Source organism: Myripristis murdjan, chromosome 12, assembly GCF_902150065.1.
Source record: "Myripristis murdjan chromosome 12, fMyrMur1.1, whole genome shotgun sequence".
NCBI lineage: Eukaryota > Metazoa > Chordata > Actinopteri > Holocentriformes > Holocentridae > Myripristis > Myripristis murdjan.
The window spans coordinates 20,305,643-20,328,163 of record NC_043991.1 but is presented as its reverse complement, the minus strand read 5'-3'; the positions used below and the strand labels follow the sequence as shown (position 1 = coordinate 20,328,163).

The 22,521-nt window shown below is 39.2% G+C and overlaps 2 protein-coding genes across 2 annotated transcripts; one reads left to right on the top strand and one right to left on the bottom strand.

Moving 5' to 3' along the window:
* Positions 1–284: 284 nt before the first annotated feature.
* On the bottom strand, positions 285–13,825 carry sptlc1 (serine palmitoyltransferase, long chain base subunit 1). Its single transcript, XM_030066092.1, has 15 exons — positions 13,687–13,825; positions 11,911–12,018; positions 11,725–11,819; positions 10,477–10,570; positions 10,306–10,378; positions 9,519–9,651; positions 8,770–8,899; positions 8,134–8,223; positions 7,726–7,833; positions 6,813–6,908; positions 5,864–5,960; positions 5,246–5,300; positions 4,088–4,205; positions 2,460–2,533; positions 285–1,509 (listed from the first exon to the last, which is right to left on the bottom strand). Exons 1-15 carry the CDS (start codon positions 13,738–13,740, stop codon positions 1,398–1,400), a joined length of 1,437 nt encoding a protein of 478 aa, XP_029921952.1. The 5' UTR covers positions 13,741–13,825; the 3' UTR covers positions 285–1,397.
* A 1,888-nt stretch (positions 13,826–15,713) lies between these two features.
* Positions 15,714–20,972, top strand: minar2 (membrane integral NOTCH2 associated receptor 2). The gene is made up of 3 exons (XM_030066023.1): positions 15,714–15,860; positions 20,243–20,485; positions 20,772–20,972. Exons 1-3 carry the CDS (start codon positions 15,714–15,716, stop codon positions 20,970–20,972), a joined length of 591 nt encoding a protein of 196 aa, XP_029921883.1.
* The last annotated feature ends 1,549 nt before the right edge of the window (positions 20,973–22,521 follow it).

The window sequence follows — 22,521 nt, the reverse complement described above, 5'->3', positions numbered from 1 at the left end:
ATAATATTACTGAAATATTATTAAAATAGGAATACTTAATTTACATTAACTCTAAATTGATCACCAAAATAAAGCAAACATTGACAAGTGGATAAAGATTTCACTGATTATTAAAATGTATATTAGACAAATAGTTAATAAGTGACATGAAATATAAATATGAGCAAATGAGAATGAGAGTGCATCTATATCATCATCTGTATCCAAATCAGCTGACCACTGGATGTTGTAGGGATGTTGATGAGACAGTCTGCACATCATTAAAAAAAAAAAAAAATACACTGTGCAAATAGGAAACTCATCTCATTTTTATTCATTAGTGACAGGTGAAATCAGAACAGGTCCACTTGTGGGAATGTCAGAACTTATTAAAAAATATATAATAATAATAATAAATCTGTTGGAGGGTCAGCAGTCCGTGCAGCAAATCTGTGACAGTCCCACATCTGTAAAACATTCTTATGTGTGTGTGTGTGTGTATGTGTGTGCAACTTTCTTAGTATAGCACATAAGTCACCCACAATGGCTGCTTGAATGCTCCACAGAAACATCCTCAGATTACAGTTTAAATCAGACAAGCGTCAATCATGAATAAAATGAAATGAGAAAGGCGCAGATGCCCCAAAGGACCTGCTGGTGGCGCTAGATGGAAGGTCATAGGGTCACCAAAACGGACAGATTTCATGGTGATCCACCAAATAGATTTGGAGATACACACTGGAGCGAGCTGCTGACCGACTGAGGGGCACAGCGACGTGCAGACCCTCGCTTTCCCGCCGAGCAAAGATTATTTTATAAGGTTTCAAAATCAGTGTTCCTCTGGAAAAATATCAGTAGTATACAAAATCATGACACCTCTTGTACATTTAATGTGCTAGTGCACCGCAGGGACAGTAAATAAATGTCACACCCCAATGTCTATATAGCTTTTGGTCAGGCCAAAATAAATCGTCTTGGCTTTCCTTCTGTCTGAGAAGAAAAATCATTTGGTCTGAGTAAACCTCAAAACAATACAGTATTTTTTCTTTTATACATTAAGACTTGTGGTCATTAGTCAAGGCAGAAACGCATCTGGGTGATGACAAGGCCCATGTTTTTCCATTCATAAAGATAATATATATACTACAATATATATTATTACATATAGTATACAACAGTGTCGTTTGTACAGAAAACCTATGAGACATGATAAATGACACAAAGCAAACAAGTAAAGAGTAAAAAAATAGTAAAGCTGTGCGTTTATCTGCAGAAATTCTCACACCGTCTTTCAGCTCCACACACACGTCTTGTAGTTGAGACGGCTGTGCGATGCGTTTGCAGTTGTGTCTTAGCAAGTCGTCTGAGCGGATTCTGCACAGACTCCAGACATTCGTGGTTTGTTTTGGAGGAGGGAATCACAAATCACAGTGCTGGGAGTTCAGGACAGACGAAGCTGCCTCTCGGATACAAGCCGCCGCCTCCTTGATTTCCTCCTCCGTCTGCTCGATGGTGACGACCACCCGGACGCTGCCGACAGACAGGTGGAGCCGTCAGACAAAACACTGACACACCACGGCTGATCATATTATATATTATAAACAACGGTGTTCAAGGTGAGGTCTGAGGACCCACAGGCGTCCGTCAGGGTCCTCAGCAAACTGAGCAGCAGTTTAATGTCACTGTGCCGTAAAGAGGCATCTGAACCCAGCCTCAGTGTATTTTTAAACAATCTTTTGGGGGTAATTTTCAGGGCTTTTTTTGTATTTTCTTGATATTTTACAAATATCTTGCTAATTTGGGGGTTACTTCTTCCCTCACCACTACTTTTCCATGTTATTGAAAAAAATCCAGTGAATTTACTCAGGTTTCTGACGCCTTTCACAAGCTTTTAAACAAGAATTTTAAGGTCCAGGCAATGTCCTAATTTGGCGCTTAATACAATTTCTATGACTATAAATATGTTTTTCTTTCAATTACTATTTTGAAATATTAAATATTTTTGGCAAATTCTGCAGTAATGTTTTGGGATAATTTTCTGGTATTTGTTTTACTAATTTCCCTCTGTGTTTGTTTCATGCGTTTTTTCCAAATTTTTCACTAATGTTCCAGTAAATTCCTGCTAATTTGTTCATTCTAAATCAAGTGAAGCTGCTCAGGTTTCAAAGCTATTGCTACAACATGAAGCAAAATATCAGCTGTGATTATTTTAGCTCACCACTTTGAATGTATTTGACAAGAATGACACTGAGGAGTTCAGTGAGTCTGTGAGTCTGATGCTTAGTGAGAGTCAACTTGAGGGTCCAGAACATGAAAAAACCATCAGACACAGACTGATTTTACAGCCAGGAAGGGATAAATAAATATTCTAAATGAATCAAAAGTGAATTTTCAAGTCATGTACCAAATGATGTTTTTTGAGATGAGAAAAAGTTCCTGATAAATCATGTACAACATGGCGATCAAAAGAAAACTCTTACCTGGGTGGAGGGAGGAAACGCTCCTCTTTTTCCAGGTAACGAGCAAGGGTGAGAGCCACCTTTCTCTCCAAACACTGAGCAGTAAACAAAGCAAAAAAACAAACAAAAAAACAAGAGTATAATAAACATCAACCATGAAATATGAAAATCAAGAAATATTTAATGTAATTTTGTCTGCAGAAATGAAATTTGAAACCTTATGGGCATGGGGAAACTCAGATTTATCATTTTATTAGATTTGTTCTCTCTTGTGACCTTTGAAGCATGAAAAATAAATTGTGTGTCAGAGAGCTGATAATGTCATGAAAGTCACAAATAAATCTGTTGTTTCTTCAAAGAGTTACAGTCTGATCTAGTGACAGCACCTGCCCTGCTGAAATGTTGCTGAACAAAACTAAACTAAAAACTAAATAAATAAATAAATATAAATAAATAAAATAATTTTTTCAAACAGTAATTTTGATGTCTTGGCTGCCTTTTCTATTATTTCTTTATTTATTTTTCAACTTAGTGAATAAAAATTTGTTTCTTTCAAAATAAAATAAAATAAAATAAAAACAAAACGTTGAACATTTTTTTAACAGTAGTGACTGTTCAAAAGCCTGGAGTCACTGAGGATGTTGTGTTTTTGGAGATGTGGAAGCCGGCGACGTGTCCTCACTTGCAGGGCAGAAATAACATTTGTTTGCCTGCTAGCCATATCAGTCAGCAGATAGTCTAATGGGACTGCAGCTCATGCTTCCCAGCCACACATAAACTTTGATTTTGTTTTTTTCTGCCAGCAAAGTGACACAGCTGGTTAAATATCTCTCCATGAATGAGAGTCAGATGCTGTTTTCTTGAGCTAATTGTTTTTCTTTAAATAGTTGAAAGCTCCAGTCTAATCGCAGAGCACAGTGTTTGTGTGAGTACTGCAACAGTACAAGTGCAAGTTTCTTTGTAGCTTCATCTGCAGGGTTATAAACTGGAGACCAGGAGGGCCACTCCACTGTGAAGGCTGGTGTCACTATAATCTCCTCCTGGACAATTACAGCAAGTTGTGCTTCACGAACAGACCAGACAGGAGAGGAAAAGACAAGGCAAGTCTAACAGACTGCCTAGTGAAAGCTAAAAAATAAAAAAAAATATCAGTGTAGCAATGCTTTAAGTTTTGTGTAAGTTGTAAACGGGGTAAACAGGACGGGACGGGACAGGCAACAGCTGCAGGACTGGGATGGGATGGGAAGAAATAAATTGGGATTGGGCAAGACAAGAAGACACTTTTACTCCCATGTCAACCTCTAACCGGGGCTACACACTTTGATATTACTTATTAGTGCAACACAAAGACTGTCAGCTCCTGGACTGACTGAAGGTTTTCACCCCCTTCCACTTGTTGAATGTCTCTCTACATCTTTTAAGTTTCTTTCTTTTGCTGTCATACGCTGCCCAAAAGCTCTGCACATGAGCTCTGGTTGGTTACCCTTGTTGTTGCTGTTGTTCTTAATGTTTAATGCATAAGGAACCGAGGCATCACTTCAGTCGTTCTGTCTCCTTTGTCTTGTGGCTTGCTTTGCACACAGACATTAAGTCAGAATATTGTATTGGATTCAACTGTAATATATTCAAATTGAAAAAAAGTGACTTACATAGTCTACAATGCTGCGCAGCATCTTCAGATCAGTGTCTCTGGAGCCGAAGCTCCTCTCCAGCTGTAAGTGAAGTGCCGGGGCAAACTGCTCTCCTCTTAGCTTCAGGCCAGGAATGCTGCAATACGTGTACAAGCAGCTTGTAAAATAGTTTTAAAACATTCTCGTCAAATGGTGAATCTATATGAAATGCCAGCCAGTCACCACAGTAATAATGTGATAAGGACAAATTCCTACAAAACTATACATGAGCATAGGAGCATAGGATTATTTAACTACAACATAAAATATTAATTATTAGCAAAGAATCCAACAGTTTTGTCACTTCAGCATGAGCTACAACCAAAACTGATATCAAATCAGGCAGAACAAAATCTATTTCTGGACCAATACATTTTTGTTGGTGTTTATTTGTTTTCACAAACATATATGACAACTAACTTCCGCAGAGTTGACGGTCTGATTCCCACTGGGGCCGACCATGCTCAATAATGATTCTGCAAGATGCGTCGTATCAAAATATCTATCAAATGGCGTGTTTTATTGTCTTTTTTCATACCAGTGCAACAAACTATCTTGTAAATCATGCAGGGATAAGCTAACGTAACTTTAACAGTGACCCCATAACATATAAAGCAGAAACATTTGAGACGTTGGGGGTTTCAGGAAACTGAATCCTGATTTTAAGATTATGTATATCCACACTGTTACAACAGAAAATGAACTCTGGTGACTTTTTGTTACCCATTTTCTTCATACTTAATTCAAAAGAAAAAGAAAATGAAAAATGTATCCCTGCTCTTCAAATTTTAGGTGATGATGACTTCATCCTCAAAAAGAGGATTCACTGGCATAATCCACACTAAATTATTGTAACACAATGTTCAACTTACATCATAAATTCCCATGAAGAGATAAAAGTTACATACAAAATCTGATGTAAAATGCACCCTAACAAGAGGTCTTGGTAATATATAATATGAAATAGGTAGGTTTTTGCCATTGGGCAATTCTGGCCTTATGAAACAAAGCAAAAAACTAATAACTAAGTAAAAATAAACTGTTTGTGATACAACACCATAACCAACTCCTGTCAAGTGCCAAGTATTTAAGCATCTTCATCATAGAAAAATGATGCCAAAGCACACATGAACTTACCCCTGTAATTCTTCATAAACAAGCCTGCACTTCTCCCTCAGGACAGTAAAAATACCTGAAAAACAAGAGAAGGACAGGCTCAGCCTCTAGTTTACTGCTTACATAGACTCAGACTCTTCACTAGCCATCAGCAAACATATCCTTTTCACAGGACATCTAACAAACAAACACATTTTCTCTGTTTTCTGCTGCATCTCAGCTCATTTCACCACAAACATGAAATCAACAAAATGCCAATGTGAGTGAGAGCAATGGTGGGTCCAGATCTGACATCTTATGTGGCGAGAAAGCCGCCTTCCCTAAATTAAACACAGGCTATTCTGTAGCACATTTGGTGTCATTCAAGTGAAGATTTTTGAGGATTTTTTTTTTAAATCCAACATGGCCAAAAGTTTTAAAGGCCAACACTATGGGTCCTTAAGGCAAACCCTTAAGGACCCATAGTGTTGCTACATATGTGTGACTTAAGTTTATATGGATGCCTATATCCATGTGAAGATACAACTGTTTGGCTATATGGATGTATAGATGTATATATGGCTATAATATGAAGATATGTCTATATGTCTAAAGAGAAGAGAAAGGAATTAAAGAAAAAACTCTCTTCCAGATTTGTACCTGGATCCTCCTCCATGATGTTAAGGGCCTCGATGGCGGCTGCAGCCAGCATGGGGGGCAGGGAGGCAGAGAAACAGTAGCCTTGGCCTGACAGACGCTATAAAAAACAAACACATACACAAAGAGAATTAAAGGTCAATACACACTCACATCTTATATCCTGTGGTGGAAGTTAAAACTTTGTCCTGGTTTGAAAACCCGTTCCACAAAGCCACTGGCCGGATCTGAGATGGTGATGCAGTTTCAAGTTAGGAGCTGCCATTAAAATTTAAAAAAGCATTCTGCCTGTATGTTATAAAGGTCATAGATAGTAGATATTTGCCTTTGAAGAGCTATGATACACACAGAGAGCAGCAACAGAACTGATAACCCATGACTACTAAACTACACTAAAGATACAGTTTGATTAGAAGGAGGTGGATCACCAGATGTTTTTCACTGCTCCAGTCAGAGAAGATATACCAAGACAATTCTTTACAGCAGCACCAGATCTTCTAAAATTTAACAGGAAGGTCGCCTGAATTCAAGCTGCATTTTGAATTAATGTGGTCGCACCTCAGAGCCCTGAGAGACTGTGTTTGTTCATATTTCATCCAAACTGGTTCTTGTTACAAAAACATTACAAAAAGTAACAATGAGAGAAGCTGATAGATACGAGCTGAAAAAATGTAGAAAACACAAAATGTGCCGTGATCAGAACACATTATTCTGCAAACATTTGTTGACCTGTTCATTTAAATTTGTCAACAATGTGGAATTCCACTAAGGGTTGTTTGCTTTAATCCGGATGAAACTATATCCAGGTCTTTGCAAATGTATGAACCAATTCTCAAATGAAATAGCAACTGGATATTTATGCACACACATAAACCTTTGTTATCATTTATTTATCGTATATTAAATAAAGAAACAAACAAATAAATACATTTAAAAAATACACTGCAAATACCTGATGGTCAATGACAAAGGAGCGGCCGCAGCAGAAGCCGCCGATTGAAGCCACTGCATTTTCCATGTTGGCACTGATCAGGTCTATGTCGTCTATCTGCGGGTCGAGACCAAGAACGACAGGAGTTTGTTATTAAAAGACAGAGGAAATACAACAAACAGGGCTGGAAATAAGCTGATATTATTATCATTACATTACATTACATTACAAATGGGATCAACAAGGTGACACAGATATCTGATTGTACGAGAGCTGACGATGTATGATCAGCAATCTTCTGTTGAGGTTTCCTTTTCTAACATTTTATAATAAAACACCTTTATCAGATGTCACAGGCAAAGTCCACTCATTATCTGTGCAATACACTGACAAGATCAAAAGAGCACAATTATATATTAAATATGCACATGATGTGTGTAAAAGTGTTTGAGGTGGTCAGCTGTAGAGTGCCTATTTTGTTTCCATGAGCTCAGCAGCACACACAGTATCTGGTCCACTTACATTACTGTCTCATCTCCTCTAAAAGGTATTACATTCAACCGCAATTGATCAATGTTGCTGTCCTACAAAAGTGGGCTATTTACATCAGTGCTCTTTTTTTAATGATTTTTGAGCTCTCAACATGCAGTCCTATTACATGATAAAAACCCATTGCCTAAACTTGCTTAACATGTTTTTGGAAATTTCGTCTACATTTCTGTGGACAGTCTCTCTCTACGCACAAAATATCTACTACTTAGTTTTCATGCAGTAAAATGTTCTCACAGGATTGCATTTTCTTAAACAGCAAGAAATACTTCAACATTTTGAAAACTATAAATGATTACAATAGGTACAACTGTTTTTGATCAAAGGTTTGGCTTTATGTGGCACCAGTATATTCATTTAACAGGTCAAGGCCCGATGTACTCACATTAACCCCAAAGTGCTCCGTGACCCCTCGGCCGTGCTCCCCCAGCACGCCAAAAGACATGCTCTCTTCCAGAAAGATCCGCACCTTGTATTTGTACTTCAGCTTCACCTGGCAGTAAGACACGCAGACATTATGGATGTGCATTAAAACCACAGGGCTTAATTTTTTACTCTTTTTTTCCAACCTAAAAAGGTGCTACTGATCTGATATTTTGATATATTTATCTGCAGAATGTGCAATTTTAGAAAAACTCTGAGTTAAGTGAACAGTAGCAGGCAATTTGGAGACATCATTTCAGAAATGTGGGTCTGTCAGGCATAATAGGCACCTGTGGTCATTTAGGCTTTAAATCTGTTGAAATCTGTTTGAAATATTGGCAGTTTTTGAGGTCCATTATTGTTCCTTTACCAGTTCTGGGAGAGGACAGACGTCTGCAGTGTTTATGTACAGGCCCTCCACGACGATGAATCTCCTGGTCACTCGGGCCTTACGAGGATTCTACCAAAGAAAAACAGAATGTGTTCGTACCTAAATGAAATAATTCATACGATGTTTCCATGCCACATTCAACTGAGTAAGATGACAATAAGGCCAGGCATTTTAAACAGGTTTCTCACTAAAGGAGCTTCCTGAGGTTTTCCAAACACAGCTATTTGCCAACTTCCATCCAAAACCAGGTTATCTGAATTACCAGAGGGCTAATCCAAAGAGCAGGATTAACAACCCCCCAGGCTACATCCACACTGATACGTGTTCATCTTAGAATGGCATTCAATCTGTGTCCACATGGGTGTATTAGCCCTGAATCAGAAATAATCTCCATCCATACACGCCTGGATACGCATATCACATCATCATTCACATACACTGGGCATGAGCGTGTCGGCGTAAACACTAACACACATAATTATAATTTCCTAATTTTTCTATCACATCCAAGTAACTGTACAACCCAACACTACCAAAGTTACATTTTGCTTTAACTTCCTCCAGGCCTTCATTCTGAGACAGAGGTGTCGCTACACAAGATTAGTCTTCACTAACCTTCTGGTCCTCTTGCTCCTGTTCCATGAGCAGCCTCTCCAGATCTTCCATATCATTGTGTTTGAAGTATTTGATGAAGCTGCGGGAGGCTTGGAGGCCTTTCTGGATAGAAAAGCATGCTGCCTCATCCCTGGATAGAGAACCAAAGAGAGATCACCATCAGCCTGTTTCCACCTGTTAACTGTAACGTATATAAATACATGTGCAGAGAGTATTTTTTGTTTTTGGTGATTTTGAATGGTGTGAAGAAAGTTTATCAAAGTTCATTTTCATATCATAGTTGAATGAACTGAAATCAATGGTTGGATAAAAGGGGGGGGAATAATATCAGAGTTCTACAATACGGCTGATTTTTGGTTAAAAGATTAGCAGAAACATGAAGTACATACATTTTGCAGATATTACAAAATGCTAAATCAACTGCACCATTAAAAGGATAACGACAGCTTACAGATATTCATTCTTTTAACATGTTATGAACTGTTATAATATTGATGAAACACATCGAATGGGCGCCATAACCTGTGCTGCCTTTTCCTGTTAAACACAGTGCTTGAAGTTTGAATTTTGCTGTTTATTTTTGTGTGAAATATTACATGATGAGCTGTGATCAGTAGAACGTCTATCTAAAATGCATAATCTCAGTGCACAATTGGATTGATGATCAGCTACTCACTTTGACAGCACAAAACTGATCATGTGATTCAGCAAGAAAGAAGTGTTAAATGCTGCTCTGAAAATGCACTTACACAAAAACGATGTCTCCCCTCTTGGAGTAGGCGGGTATTGCACTAGCAATGGTTGCAAAGCCATAGGAATAGATGATGGCCTCCTCTGTTTTCATGAATTTGGCCAGACGGCTCTCTAATTCCAAGTGGACATCTGGAGGGAGAACAACAGTGTAAGGTTTAAAAAAAAGTTATAATTGGGCCAGAGACTGTAACTCTGTTTACATGCATTAGATTTTTCATTGAAATGCACTATATAAAAATCCAGGAGCAAATATGGCCATGGCTTCAATTATTATATCACTACTGCATTTATACTTGATGCTCAAATATAAATGCAACAGCATTTCCAATTCACACGTAACTAGCTAGATGGAAACAATAACTCACACTGGTTGTCTGTTTTTGTGTACTTTGCTGCACTGCCAAGTAAACGAGTGATTATTCAAACATGCACAAGGACAACAATGCTCTCATATGGTTAGTATTTTGGTGAACAGCTGTTGCCTGCAGTATGCAAATTTTGAGCAGTTACAAACTTTGAAGTACAAGAAGTGCATGCAATATTCAAATCTCTCAAGTGGGATTAATAATCATGTACTTCTCCTGACATAAAGTTTTCAGGCAATGCACAATTGCATCTTGCAAGAGAAAAAGCATTCCAAATCTTTGTGAACAATGGGACAACCTCTCAGTCCTGGCTGTAAATACAATGTACACAATTTAAATGTGGACCCTGTCTGGATATGAGACTCTGAGTATTTAATAACATTGCAAAGACTGTCAATCAAAAGCATTTTTCATTCACCAAAAGTTCCATAGAAGCCTCTGGGACCGCATGTGCCAACACCATACTTCTTGAGCGATGCCAAGGCCTTATGCTGTGAGGAGAGCGAGAGAAGGAAACAAAAGTGATTCAGTGCCCTTCTTGGCTTCAAAATCGCATTGAATTCGCACATGAACTCAAAATAGTACCAACCTTGACTCGTTCATTGTCCAGGAGACCCAGGAAGTTAAATGAGGCAAAGTTAATGCACTCCTTTCCATTTATGGTGATTTTGTGGCTGGGAGGACTGTAAGAAAAAGCACTGTCATTAGTTTCTTAGCTGAAGACGTGACACAAAAGACAATGTAGACCGCAACACAATATTAACTATTTACTATCAGAATCTTAAAAAGAACCATACCAGTGATTTTGAATGTTTGGCCCATTTATTACAATTTTCCCACATTTTACACATTCAACAAACAATTTTGCAAATCTTGTAGGGGTACTAAAGATTTCACATGATACAATCAAAATCAAATTTGAATTCTGGGTTTAAACCTTATAATGCTCTGCTTCTGTGGCTAACAAAGTCATCAACACTCATAAACTACAGAACTGATAACGCCAATGATTAGTGTGAACTCTTCAGTAGCCCCTCATGATTTACAAAATGGTTTTGTTGCAACATAAAATGTGGGTCAATTGTAGTAAATGCACCAAATTTTCAAAATCACTGGTATGGACCTTTAACTCTGCGCTCTCTGTCTGTACAAGGTGGACAAGTGAGAGGATGGATCTATCAACACAAATGCCCCTTTTCCACTAGCACCTACACAGCTCCACTCGGCTCGACTCTACTCGGTTTAAGAGCTTTTCCATTAGGTGGTAGTACCTGCTAGCAGGTCCCATTTTGGGACCTACTCAGCCGGGGTTCCAAGCGAGCTGAGTCGAGCTGAGTCGAGCTGAAAATGTGACGTAAACGCCGTGCAGACAACTGATTGGACAGGGAGTGACGAGAGCGACTCCTGCACGAAAACAAAACCCAACATTAAAAAAAAAAAACAAAAAAAAAAACGGCAACAGCGGCCGTGCGCATTGATCGTCAGTGAAGTTGTCAAAGTCGGAAAATGGCAAGCAAACCGCTACCGCGGTCAAATGAAGACGTGGAGACTTTTCTGTGCTTGGTGGTGGCCCAAAGAATCCAGAGGGAGCTGGACGGTGTTCCGCCTTGCTATGAGGACTCCACCCACGGCGAGGTGCTACTCAATTGTAATGGAAAACCACCTAAACCGTGTCGAGTAGAGTCGAGCCGAGTCGAGCCGAGTAGATACTAATGGAAAAGGGCCAAAAGCTACCTGACATGCCTTTTTTGTCAATACTATACAACTTGTAGACTTTTTTTAAAACTGACATCTATTTTAGAGTGAGTAGCAGAGCTGGAGCGGTGTTCATGTTTACCCTGTGACGATATCATAGTTTAGGAAGGGCTGGTCTTTGGACACAGGAGGAACAAGGGGCTCTGGCTGCCATTCTTCAATGAGGTCCTCCTTTTCCTGCAACAAATAAGTACACACACACAATGCCTCCATGACAAACAGATTTCTGTTGTTATTGTTACTTTTCTCTCCACTGCGCTGAGTTTACCTTCTCTGTTAGTTTGTACGTCTCCTGGAGTTTATAGGTCTTTGAGAACAGAAGTCTGATGATCCACAGGATTAGGATCCCTTCCAAAATCAAATGATAAGCAGGGGCCTGAAAAAGAGAGAGAGACACAAATATTCAGTCTTTACAGAAAATATTATGAGACCATTGGGGGGAGGGGGTGGGGGGTTAACTTAGTCTGGCAAAGTGTGACACCGCTATAACTTTGCCTCAGTGGGTCTGAATTTGACTTTGTAGTTCTTACTATAACAGCAGAGAAAAGATTGAGCAAAAATCTGACAAATACATATGGCAGTCACGTCTAATAAACAATCCTGAATCCAATAACAGAATTAAATTAAATCTATCACACTGACCAGGCTAAATAATGGCATCCTGACAATCTAATGCCAGTCCTAGGTCTAATAATTTATCACATTAACCAAATAATATCTTGCCAGTCAGAGCTTTGGTGAATACAGAAACAGAAACAAAAACATACATACAGATATATCCCCATACAGTAGGGCTGTACCGATATGCTTATAGTACGCAAAATGCTTGATTTAATACTATCATGATACTTGGGTGCCGATTCGATATGTAGTTTAATTCTTTAGTATTGCGACTCCACAAGTATTGCAATTCGATACTACAAGTTAGAGCGATTTCTTTCTTTCGTTCTTTCTTTTTAAATTATCCTCTAGTTTGAGGATGTGAAGTTTCATGAAGCTGTGATTATCCCAAGGGTCACAGCGGGTCATTTCATACATCAATGTGAAGTTCGAGAAAACGGTCTCACTCACGAATTGAGATCACTGAATCCTCAAGAGTCTCAGCTGTCCAGTCAAACCCAATTTATGCAACTCCAAGACTGTTTAGGCCCCAGTGTGCAGAAATACACCATTTTACAGGCGAAAAAACAAACAAACAAAAATAAATAAATAAACCAAACACATTTGGACTGCATGTAAACTGCTGCATGTCCCAAACTGCATGGGATTATCTTAAGGTGGGCAAAGACGAAACCTGTGGGTGCCCATTGAATCCATATTTCATTCAGATACCTGGAGGTCAAAGGTCAAACGGGACCCCTAGAAAACAGCCATGACAGTCGCCAAACTTTGGAGTAATCTCTAGCTGCTGGGTCCACTGGGTCCACAACCTAGCATGACACGCCTGACATCAATTAATTCCTCAGGTTGTCTTGTGTCTTTACTTTACATGCCAGTAAAATCGCGATACTTTCATACTATCACGGACTCTCGTGGGATAGTAAACATGCTTCCTTCTTCCATGTTGTCTGGTGTTGAAGTGCTGAATGACAGTTTCTTTAATGGCTTAAGAAAAGGGCATTTTACCGCACCTGGTCTTGGCCAACTTTACTTCACTCACCTCTTTACTCCAGGTATGTCTGACATGATTAAAACTACTTCAAATTTCATCTTTACAACTCTTAACAACATTTGAGGGAGTAAACACCAGCGTCGCCAGCTACTAGTAACCTCGTCTTCAGTGCAAGGATATGCAGAATAACTTGTTTTAACAATTTTTTGTAAGTTTACACAGATACAGGGAAGCACTTCCTGTTTCACCTCGCCCTTGCTGCGGCAGCACGGCTCTGATTGGCGCAGCTGGGGCAAACCAGGGTCCCGGCTGTAAACTGATGGGTTTTAAACAGCGTCCAGTGACACAACACACTTCACATTTAAACAACATACAGGACATTTACTCGTGAACCTCGGAAACCAGTAACAGCTTTAGGAAAGGCCAAATTACCTCGTAAAAAGCTTGAACCATTTCCACCAGCACCCACTGCTGTCCGGACGCCATCTTTGTTGTCCTCTTCCTGCAACGTCATCGAGCGTAACGCTGCGTTCACGGCCCAAAGAGAAAACACGGCAGGCAGGGTCAGACACAAAACACCGTCCAGGGAAACTTTTTGCAGCAGTGCTTTAGTGCCACAGTGAAAAATACAGGAAAAAAGAGTTCATAGATTAAGTCACATTAATACGAGAATAAAGTTCTAGTCTCAGCCTATGAGAAAAAAATATATAATTTTATAAAAAAATAAAGCTGTAAATTTGCAAGAATAAAGTCAAGATACTATGAGATAATGTTATAGTATTCATCTTGGGTTGTGGTTTACAAAGCATTGACTTTGGGGTTGCTGTTTGTAGCTATCACCTCCATCCACACCACAAAACATGTAAATCTATCAGTGCAGTTTAATCTATGGCAATGGGACCAGGGATTACAGTAAACTGTTCTGTATCCATAACATAAACAGACTGACAGTGAATGAGGTGTGGTGTGATGGTGTGCTGCAGTCACCTAAATCCTGTTTCATAGTCCAACCCAACACACTATCCTTGTTTTCTGTGCACTGTTTGATTTTCAAAGTGAACTCATCCAGCCTTTTTTTTCTTGCTCCACAAATTGTAAAAAAAAAAAAAAAAGTCAGATGCTGTGTTTTTCCAAGCGTTTACCTACAGCCAAAGGCTGTGGCTCACACCACAGATAAAACACTATACTGTACCATAATTATATAACCATAGCTGAAAAAGAGCAAAAAGAAGAGGAAGAAGAAGAAAAAAACACTGATAGCAAATACAAAGCATACTATAAAATGCACAGTCTGTAAGTTATTGCTGTTAGGCTACTATTTACTTTTTTAACAATCTTTCCTGCAGTCAAGGACAAAAGCACATTCATAAAAATCAAAGACAGTCATCTTGACATAATGTTTATACTCTCCCATTATTTTTTTTTTTTTTTACATACACATTTTACTCCTCATTTTTTAATATATTTTCCTAGACTGAAAACTACAAAAATGTTCGATTCAACCTAAGAGCAATTTAGTTCAACAGTTCAGCAAATAAAGGTTTCAGATGGTGAGAAAACTTCTGGTTTCAGCTGGAGTAGGACTGCTGATATGGAGCTGTATCACTTAGGTAGGTCTTGACCCAGAGTCATGGTCTAAAGCCCGACCTGCCAAAAACTGCTCCACTTCACCTGAATCACCCTGACACCGGCTGAATCTTATGTGAAATATACAAAGTAATAAATACAGCAATAACATGCACAACTGGTATATGAGATGCTAATCCTTGATTTTCATGGTCTTATCAATAATGACAGTGTGATACAGAAACGATTGCCTCATAAGCAGAAAACTACAGACTTCACACTTTCTTCACACCAGTGTTCATCACTGTAATAACGTCATTCACATTAGTTTTCCTAAAAGCAGCAGCACTATTGTTTTGATGACATGAACCTGGGCAGAGTGACATGATGCTGCTGCCAGAAAATAGTCCCCGGGGACTATTTCTTAATCTTTAGGACCCCCACAAGATTTTCAGAATGGTTTGTTGCAATGTAAAATGTGGTTAAAATGTGGTTAAATGTGAAAAGGCCAAACACTCACAATCATTGGTCCCTCAGGTATCAGGTATTGAAGATTACACCTTGCATCATGTATATCAAGCATTACCTAGCTCTGTGTTCATCCTCTATCAGATAGTGCCAGGAGTTATATAACCCAACACTCAGATGACTCAGGTGTGGGTTTAGCTTACCTTAACTAAACCATCCTCTCTCTTTGCCTCAACGCTGCTGGCTCTTGACGGGGCTCTAAAGTGTCAGGCTGGGTTACATACACCTGCAAGTGATAGCTGGTCATAAATAACTAGCTCATCATGAATAATTACACAGCTGGCAAGTCTCAGGGACCGTGCACACCTAGAGCCCGGGCTGCAGTCGACCAGCTGAGTCAGTCAGGAACCGGCTCCAGTGCAAGAATGGACATAACCGTTCTGCCCAACAACAACCACCCGGAGAAGTTCCTCCAGCTGGATGTTGGCATGCTGCCCGGCGCCCATGGGATGTTCCAGCTCGGGGCAGCCATGTCCAGTAACAGGCACTGGCAAAATAGGGTCTACTTTCAGGTATGATTCCAGTTTTAATGCGGTAAAAATAATTTATTCAAATGCTCAGTAGGTAGTGATAACACAGCCTGCCTAATAAGTGACAGAGATAATGGGCAAATGGAATAAAAATAAGGACCAAGACCACTTTTTTAAAACAAAATTTTATAATGTTTTTTTTTTTTTTTCCTGACTGTAAAAATTAGTTTTAAAAGCTGGTACAGGTTGTGTCCTCTGAAGTTGCAGGGCTTTGTAAACCCTGAGGTGTAGGAGCGAATGCAGCCACTGACATTCTCAGCACAGCTACAACGTTGTTTAATTGGGAAAAACATAGGAGCATGCATTTGAAAATTAACATCATCAGCGCCTGTATGTAAATAGTGTTCATGTGTTTTTGGCTGAATTTTTCCTTTAATTTTTAATAAAAAGTGGCTTAAGAAACTGAGACTTGGTATAGCAGCTCTAGAAAAACAGGAGGACTGACCTTTGACCTGATGCTTTAAATGCTGATTAGCATTAATTAGGTCACAGAACTACCTGGCTCTTGAATTTGTTCATTTCATGAGGGTATTGACATAACAATTAGTGGATATCTAAGTTTGTTTGTAAAACCACAGATATGATTTATCCAAAAGGACCATAAAACTACAGATTTTAACTTTGTTTTGAATAATGTACTAAAAGGTATAATAACAGTTATAAAATGATTTGTTTGTAGTGGAAGAGTAAAAAAAAAAGTTGATAGAACATAATTTATAATTAATAATGAATACTGTAAATCTTTGGTACTCCCACTGGAAGTTAATTATAAAACTCAGATTGTCCACTTCAGGAAAAAAGGAATGATTAAAGTTCATATGACTTTCCTTCTGGTTTGCTACCTCTAAGTACAACAGGTCATATAAATACTTTGGATTTACTCTGGATCAGCACATGACATTTGAAGACGGCGCAGGTCAGCTGAAAGAGCTTCCAGCTCTATAGTAAGAAAGCTAAAAGTTTGTATAGATCTGAGCTTTTCCTCTTGATTTAAACTATGACTCGTGTGTGCATCCCACACTGAGCTGTGTGGCCAGCATATGGGGCTTTGAAGAAAACTCAGGGGCAGACTAGAGCTACACAATGCTTTTTAGGAGGACATTAATTTACCCCAAAGCTTCCTATCCAGGGAGACGCTGGGACACTGTAGGTGTCCGATTAAAGGTGGAAATGATACGGCTTTGACACTCCTTGATTAGCAAACCAAATGATAAGTCTGTCTTTTAAAGGAGGCTGAACTGCAGATCCGTCAATCTGTCCTTTTGTGTTTAGTTGGAGGACTGAGCGACTGATTTATATCAGTTTAATTTGAGAGAAAAACTCTATGCTTGTAACATTGTTATTTAGTCTGAATCCAGTTTCAAACACTAGAAGGTGAAGCAGGGGACTTTATAGTCAGTATAGGCAGAGTCACAGGCAGCAAGAGGCTGGTGGAGAAGCAGCAACACCAGGTCAGGAAGATGACCGATGCTGAGGCTAGGATGCTGAGAGAAACTTTAGACAATCTGATAAATTACTACACAGCGGTGTCCCAGTTCAGGGGTCGCCTCCTTCAAAGGACACGGTCTGTGAGGGACAGGAGGCGAAACCTTCAAGCACCTCTGGATTCAGCCTCCCTCACTGCAGGTTCTCCCAGGTGTAGCATCACAGGATGAAAAAGCTGTTACTCATCACTTCTTGAAACTTACGCCACAAGAAATTAGGTTGACATGAAAAATTAAAAAAAAAATATGTAAACAAAAATTCAAAGCTTTTAATCACATCAAATGACTATTTTACTGTTAGTTTTCCTAGTTAACTTAGGTGGCTTAAGAAAACATTAGGTGTTTTTGTAATTATAAATTAAAATGGCTTACACTATAAACAACAAGTTACACTTTTCCGTTGGTGTAAATACATTTCTATTAATTTAGATTTGTATGCATTTTTCACCTCCCATTTCACCTTTTGCCAGTGTAGCTCTCCAAAATGATAACTGTGCAAAATGGATTATGGGATATAGAGGATAGCAAAGGATGCACTGCTTGTGTCATCCAAGTTCAACTAAAAGACGGCTGCATATATGCGTTGTCTTTGGAGGACATGTTAGATTGGGAGGATGATGTATGCTGTCTGCAAATGTAACCTCTGAGGGAGGAGGCCCCGGCATTAGAGCACAGCTGCAGACTGTAAAAGAGACTGAGGAGATGAGGAACAGCTGCTGAGGTGGGAAGGAGAAAATGGTGTTATAAAATGTTACAAAAAGGTTTGTTAATTTAATAGAAAAGTCCATGCACATGAACATGCACCTCCAAAATATTGTTAACATGTTACATTTATCCATCTATCTAAGGCTCTGATGACTACTGTGGAGAGGAAAATATAGTCTGAGAAGCAAAGAACATATAAAGAAGGCAGGGACATTGGTGCCACTGTGCTGAAGTCACTGGGACAGGCATGGAAGATTACACTACACCTCTGCTGTCTGAACACATAACAAAACACTCTTACATAATCAGGCTTTTGTCCAATGTGCACATTAGTTGTCCTCGTTACCGGTGTCAAAGCATCAGGAGTCTATCCAGCGGCTGCTTAAAGCCCCCAGCTCAAGCCAAACAAGGTGCTATGCCGCTGATCCGACAGCCCATTATTCTGAAACCGCAATAGTCCAAAAAATGTCTTATTGGAATGAAAGCCTGTAATCCTGAAAACAAATGCCCATTGCTCTGAAGGCCTATGGCTTGAAAATACACACTGTGGAACTGTTTGTTTTGCATCCCTGCCAAGAAATGCATTCACTCCTGTTTACCTTAATCTTAACCCGAAGAAAAACCTGCCTAACCCGAACCAAATATGTGGACATTTTTCAGACTGGTGGGGTTTTGGAATAATGGGTCTTTAAAATGTACAATCCCATACACCGAATATGAGCTAGTTTTCAGCAGATAATACCTGACTGGAGCACTAAGCTGTTAAATAAGGCTTGAATGGAGGGCTGGCAAAGCCATTCTAAACAATGACATCTGCACACAAGTTTTCCACACTTGGCATCAATTTGGGCTCATGCGCTACTCAGTGACGTATTGTCTCTTGTTTGCACGTCAAGCTATTTTTTGTTCTTGATTTCACTTATCATTATCCAGCAATTTAACTGGTAACAACTTGCAGTTGTTGAGGAGAGTGCAGCACAATTGTACACTTTACGTAAAAACCACATTGCTCAGGGCTGTTGTGGCTATTGTGGAGAGGGAAACGGAGTCTGAGAACGCAGCCAGTGCCAAGTGGCTGACGAGTCCTCAGTGTTGTGTATGAACATACAAGGAGAGACACTTTAGCCTGTCTTTTCTCCACTACACACCCCACACTTTGTTCTCCTGCATGGCTCCTCAATTGTGGTACAAGCAGAGCGCTGAAGCTGTGGAGGAATAAGCTGATGAGGCTAATAATCTTTTACCAAACTTCTTTTGATATGAATTTTTTAACATTTGATTATACAATAATTACAAAGAAACAGCTGATTCTGTGGCTCCTGGTTGATGATGCTGATCTGCTAGGTTTGCTTGCTTGCAGATGTTGGACGAGCTAATAGGAGAGGCACAGTCTAATGTTATGTTAATCCTTTCAGGCTACAACCACAGTCCAACATGACTGCACTGTTCTCAAGCAAGTGTGACAGACTTTACAGCCCTGCTGCCTGGTCACCATTTTGTACCAGCCAAGTAACCACGGCAAACTGAGGAATAACCCTTCAGCTTCATTCAGGTTCTGTGGTTCAGCTCAACTCGACAGATATGGAGCGGGCCCTGTTTGGGTGTGCTGAGGCCACATGTGCATTCTCAGGCCTGCATGTTTGGCATGGCTGTGGCCTAAAGGCTGATTTTAAAAGAGTGGAAGCCTTCTTGTGTGCATGTAATCGCTCAGTGACATGGAGTCATCCTTGAAAGAGAATGCATTACACCAGGATGAATGAATGAAACATTTCGCCAAGATTTACAGACACTGGGCACTGATGACCCCCTGTCATCACTTTGCATATAACATAATATTCTGCTGTGAACTTTATTGCTTATTTAGTATGGGCACTTACATTTTGTGTATTCTCTGTCTGGCTTTAGGAAGGCTCTGCCTGGTATTCAGCTGTAGATGCAGCTGTATTATTTAAAAAAAAAAAAAAAATCAAATTAAAAATATAACACTCAAAAGAAAAAAAAAAAAAATTTTAAATCACAGACTCCCAGGTTGCATAGTGTATAGGACTTCGCTCTTGGTCTCCTTGTCGAGAATAAAAATGGAAATCATAAAAGGCGACAGGATGGTAATTGACTTCTCTCCTGCTTTCTTTTTCTTTTTCTTTTTCTTTTTTTTTTTTACCTCCACAGAGAGAGCAAAGGGCGTTGACTGAGAAAGTGTCATCTCCATCACCAGAGAGTTCTCCTGTGATATTTATAGACAGATATCTGGAGAATCACATCACTCCAGTCACATTCAAGCCTAACATCAAACAGAACCCACTGTACACGGACATGAGGACTATAGACACAGGGAGCGTGGAGAAATTCAAGCCGTCCTGGACCGTACAGGACTATGACAGACAGACCGTTCATGGAAGTCTTGCAGACCACATGAGGGTAATTTGGGAAAAAGGGAGGAAAGGGGGTCAGCTCATACTGAATGGATCAATGGCTGTATAAATCTTGTATAAGTGTATAATGCACTTTTGCATATATCACTCCACAGCTCCACACAGCAATTTAAGTATAGTAAAAGCCAGTGAACAACACAAAGTATACAAAGGTTTCTGATTCAATATGAGTCTTGTTTTATTCCAGTATTTCCCAGTAGTCTGTACAAATATCAACAGTATCCGCTCCTGCAGAATATTGTTACACAGTGCCTGCTCTCTTTTCTTTGCAGGAGGGAGAGAAGACGCCAAAAGACCTCGATTTCTGGCTCGAGGATCTGTACACACCTGGATTTGACTCTTTGTTAAAGAAGAAAGAAGCAGAGCATCGAAGGAAAAAACTTTGCAAAATACTTGCGTCAGTCATATTGTCCATTTGTGCAATCATCATTATCATCACAGTGCCGGTTATGGTTACAAAAAAGAAAAACTGACTGGTTTTAGTTTTAAACCATGGAAAGGTGTATGTATTCAAATGTTTTAGGAAATAACTCATTTATAAAGTGAGGCTGTTATGCACTGCCCTGTTTTTTATTTTCATCCAGACTGAGTGAACTCGAAAACTGTGACTATTTTACAGTCATGGCTTTGGTGAGACAGCCTTCATCAGCACACCAAACAGACTGCTAGAGTGTATGAAAAAAAGGATGGCAGCTGAGGGCTGGTTGGACCTTAAAGGAACAGTTCACCACAAAATGAAGATTCAAACATTCACAGCTCAACCACATGTCATTCACAACGTCGCTGAAAATGGCAGGACACCAAACACACGACTCTCTAGCACTTCCAGTTCTACATCAGTCGAAGCTAGTGGGGCTGTCCTTTTGAAAGCTCCAAAAAAGCAAAACAAGTAGTTGATATTTAGTGCCACCACGAGACATTTGGGGGCCAGAGATAGAAAATCATCGACGCAGGTCCAAAAGATGAAAAACCTGCCTATAATATATTATATAATATACTATACTAACACAAGACTGGAATTGGGCTGACTGGCCCGATTAGGTTTTTAACCGAGAAATGGCATTTGAATTAAACAACACCAGGCCAGATCAATCACTAGAAACATGCATTTCCTTGTAATAATCTGTGTATTGTACAGCCCCTTAGCCTTGTACATGAGGATTATATATTTGTTTCACCCAGACAGGACACAGATTAACTCTCTTTTTTTTGTCTCATATTGGTTATAACTTGAGAAACATGTATCTATCAATCCTAGATGTGCTGGTTTTCAAAGTGGGGTCCTTAAGGATCCTCCAATGGGTCTGCAGCAAAATGAGGAATAGTTTAAATTGAAACACAAGAAATCTGATCCAACATTACTGATCTGACTTTTAAATATATCATTTTGATAAATAAATGATACAATTTTCTTGTGATTTTGTAAATATTTTTGGGCTACTTTTGAGGTCATTTATATCTAACTTTACTGCCATATTTTTATTTACTTATTTATTGTTTTTGCTATTAGCGTCCTATACATTTTAATGTTTTTTTGTTGTTTTTTTTGGCTAATTTTCTGATATTTTTCTTGTAAATTTGTCATTTTTTTAATATTTTTGATGATGCTCTGGTAATTTTTTGCTAACTTGCTCACCACCTTTTCCCCCGCAATTCTCAAAGAAATCAAGTGAATTTGCTCAGATTTCAAATGGTTAATTCATTTGCTACAGCACAAAAAATATGTACAAATGATTATTTTAACATTGTTTTGTATCTATTTCAGTCGGCATACCACAACTAGACAATTCCATTATCAACACAAACCAAAATATCTTTACATATCAGTGTCCCAAGAGCAAAATCACTTCAAGTCAGGGTCCGGGGCTTTAATGAGAGTCAAGTCGGGGGTTCACAACAAGGAATGTTTGAAAACAACTGCTCTAACTCACACTGAGCCACTGCCTTTTCAAATACTGAGGCAGGTGTTGATGATGCTGATGAAGGCTGTACAGACAAAATATGTTTTTTGTATATTCTGTC

Excerpts from the sequence above, each read along its gene's own strand:
- sptlc1 (XM_030066092.1), bottom strand. The coding sequence starts at position 13,740 with ATGGCGTCCGGACAGCAGTGGGTGCTGGTGGAAATGGTTCAAGCTTTT. Across the intron at positions 8,224-8,769 it reads AGGAGCAAGAGGACCAGAAG|AATCCTCGTAAGGCCCGAGT; the intron begins GTTAGTGAAGAC and ends TTTCTTTGGTAG. Across the intron at positions 2,534-4,087 it reads TGCGCAGCATTGTAGACTAT|TGTTTGGAGAGAAAGGTGGC; the intron begins GTAAGTCACTTT and ends TTTACTGCTCAG.
- minar2 (XM_030066023.1), top strand. The coding sequence starts at position 15,714 with ATGGACATAACCGTTCTGCCCAACAACAACCACCCGGAGAAGTTCCTC. Across the intron at positions 15,861-20,242 it reads AAAATAGGGTCTACTTTCAG|CAAAGGGCGTTGACTGAGAA; the intron begins GTATGATTCCAG and ends CCACAGAGAGAG. Across the intron at positions 20,486-20,771 it reads GTCTTGCAGACCACATGAGG|GAGGGAGAGAAGACGCCAAA; the intron begins GTAATTTGGGAA and ends TTTTCTTTGCAG.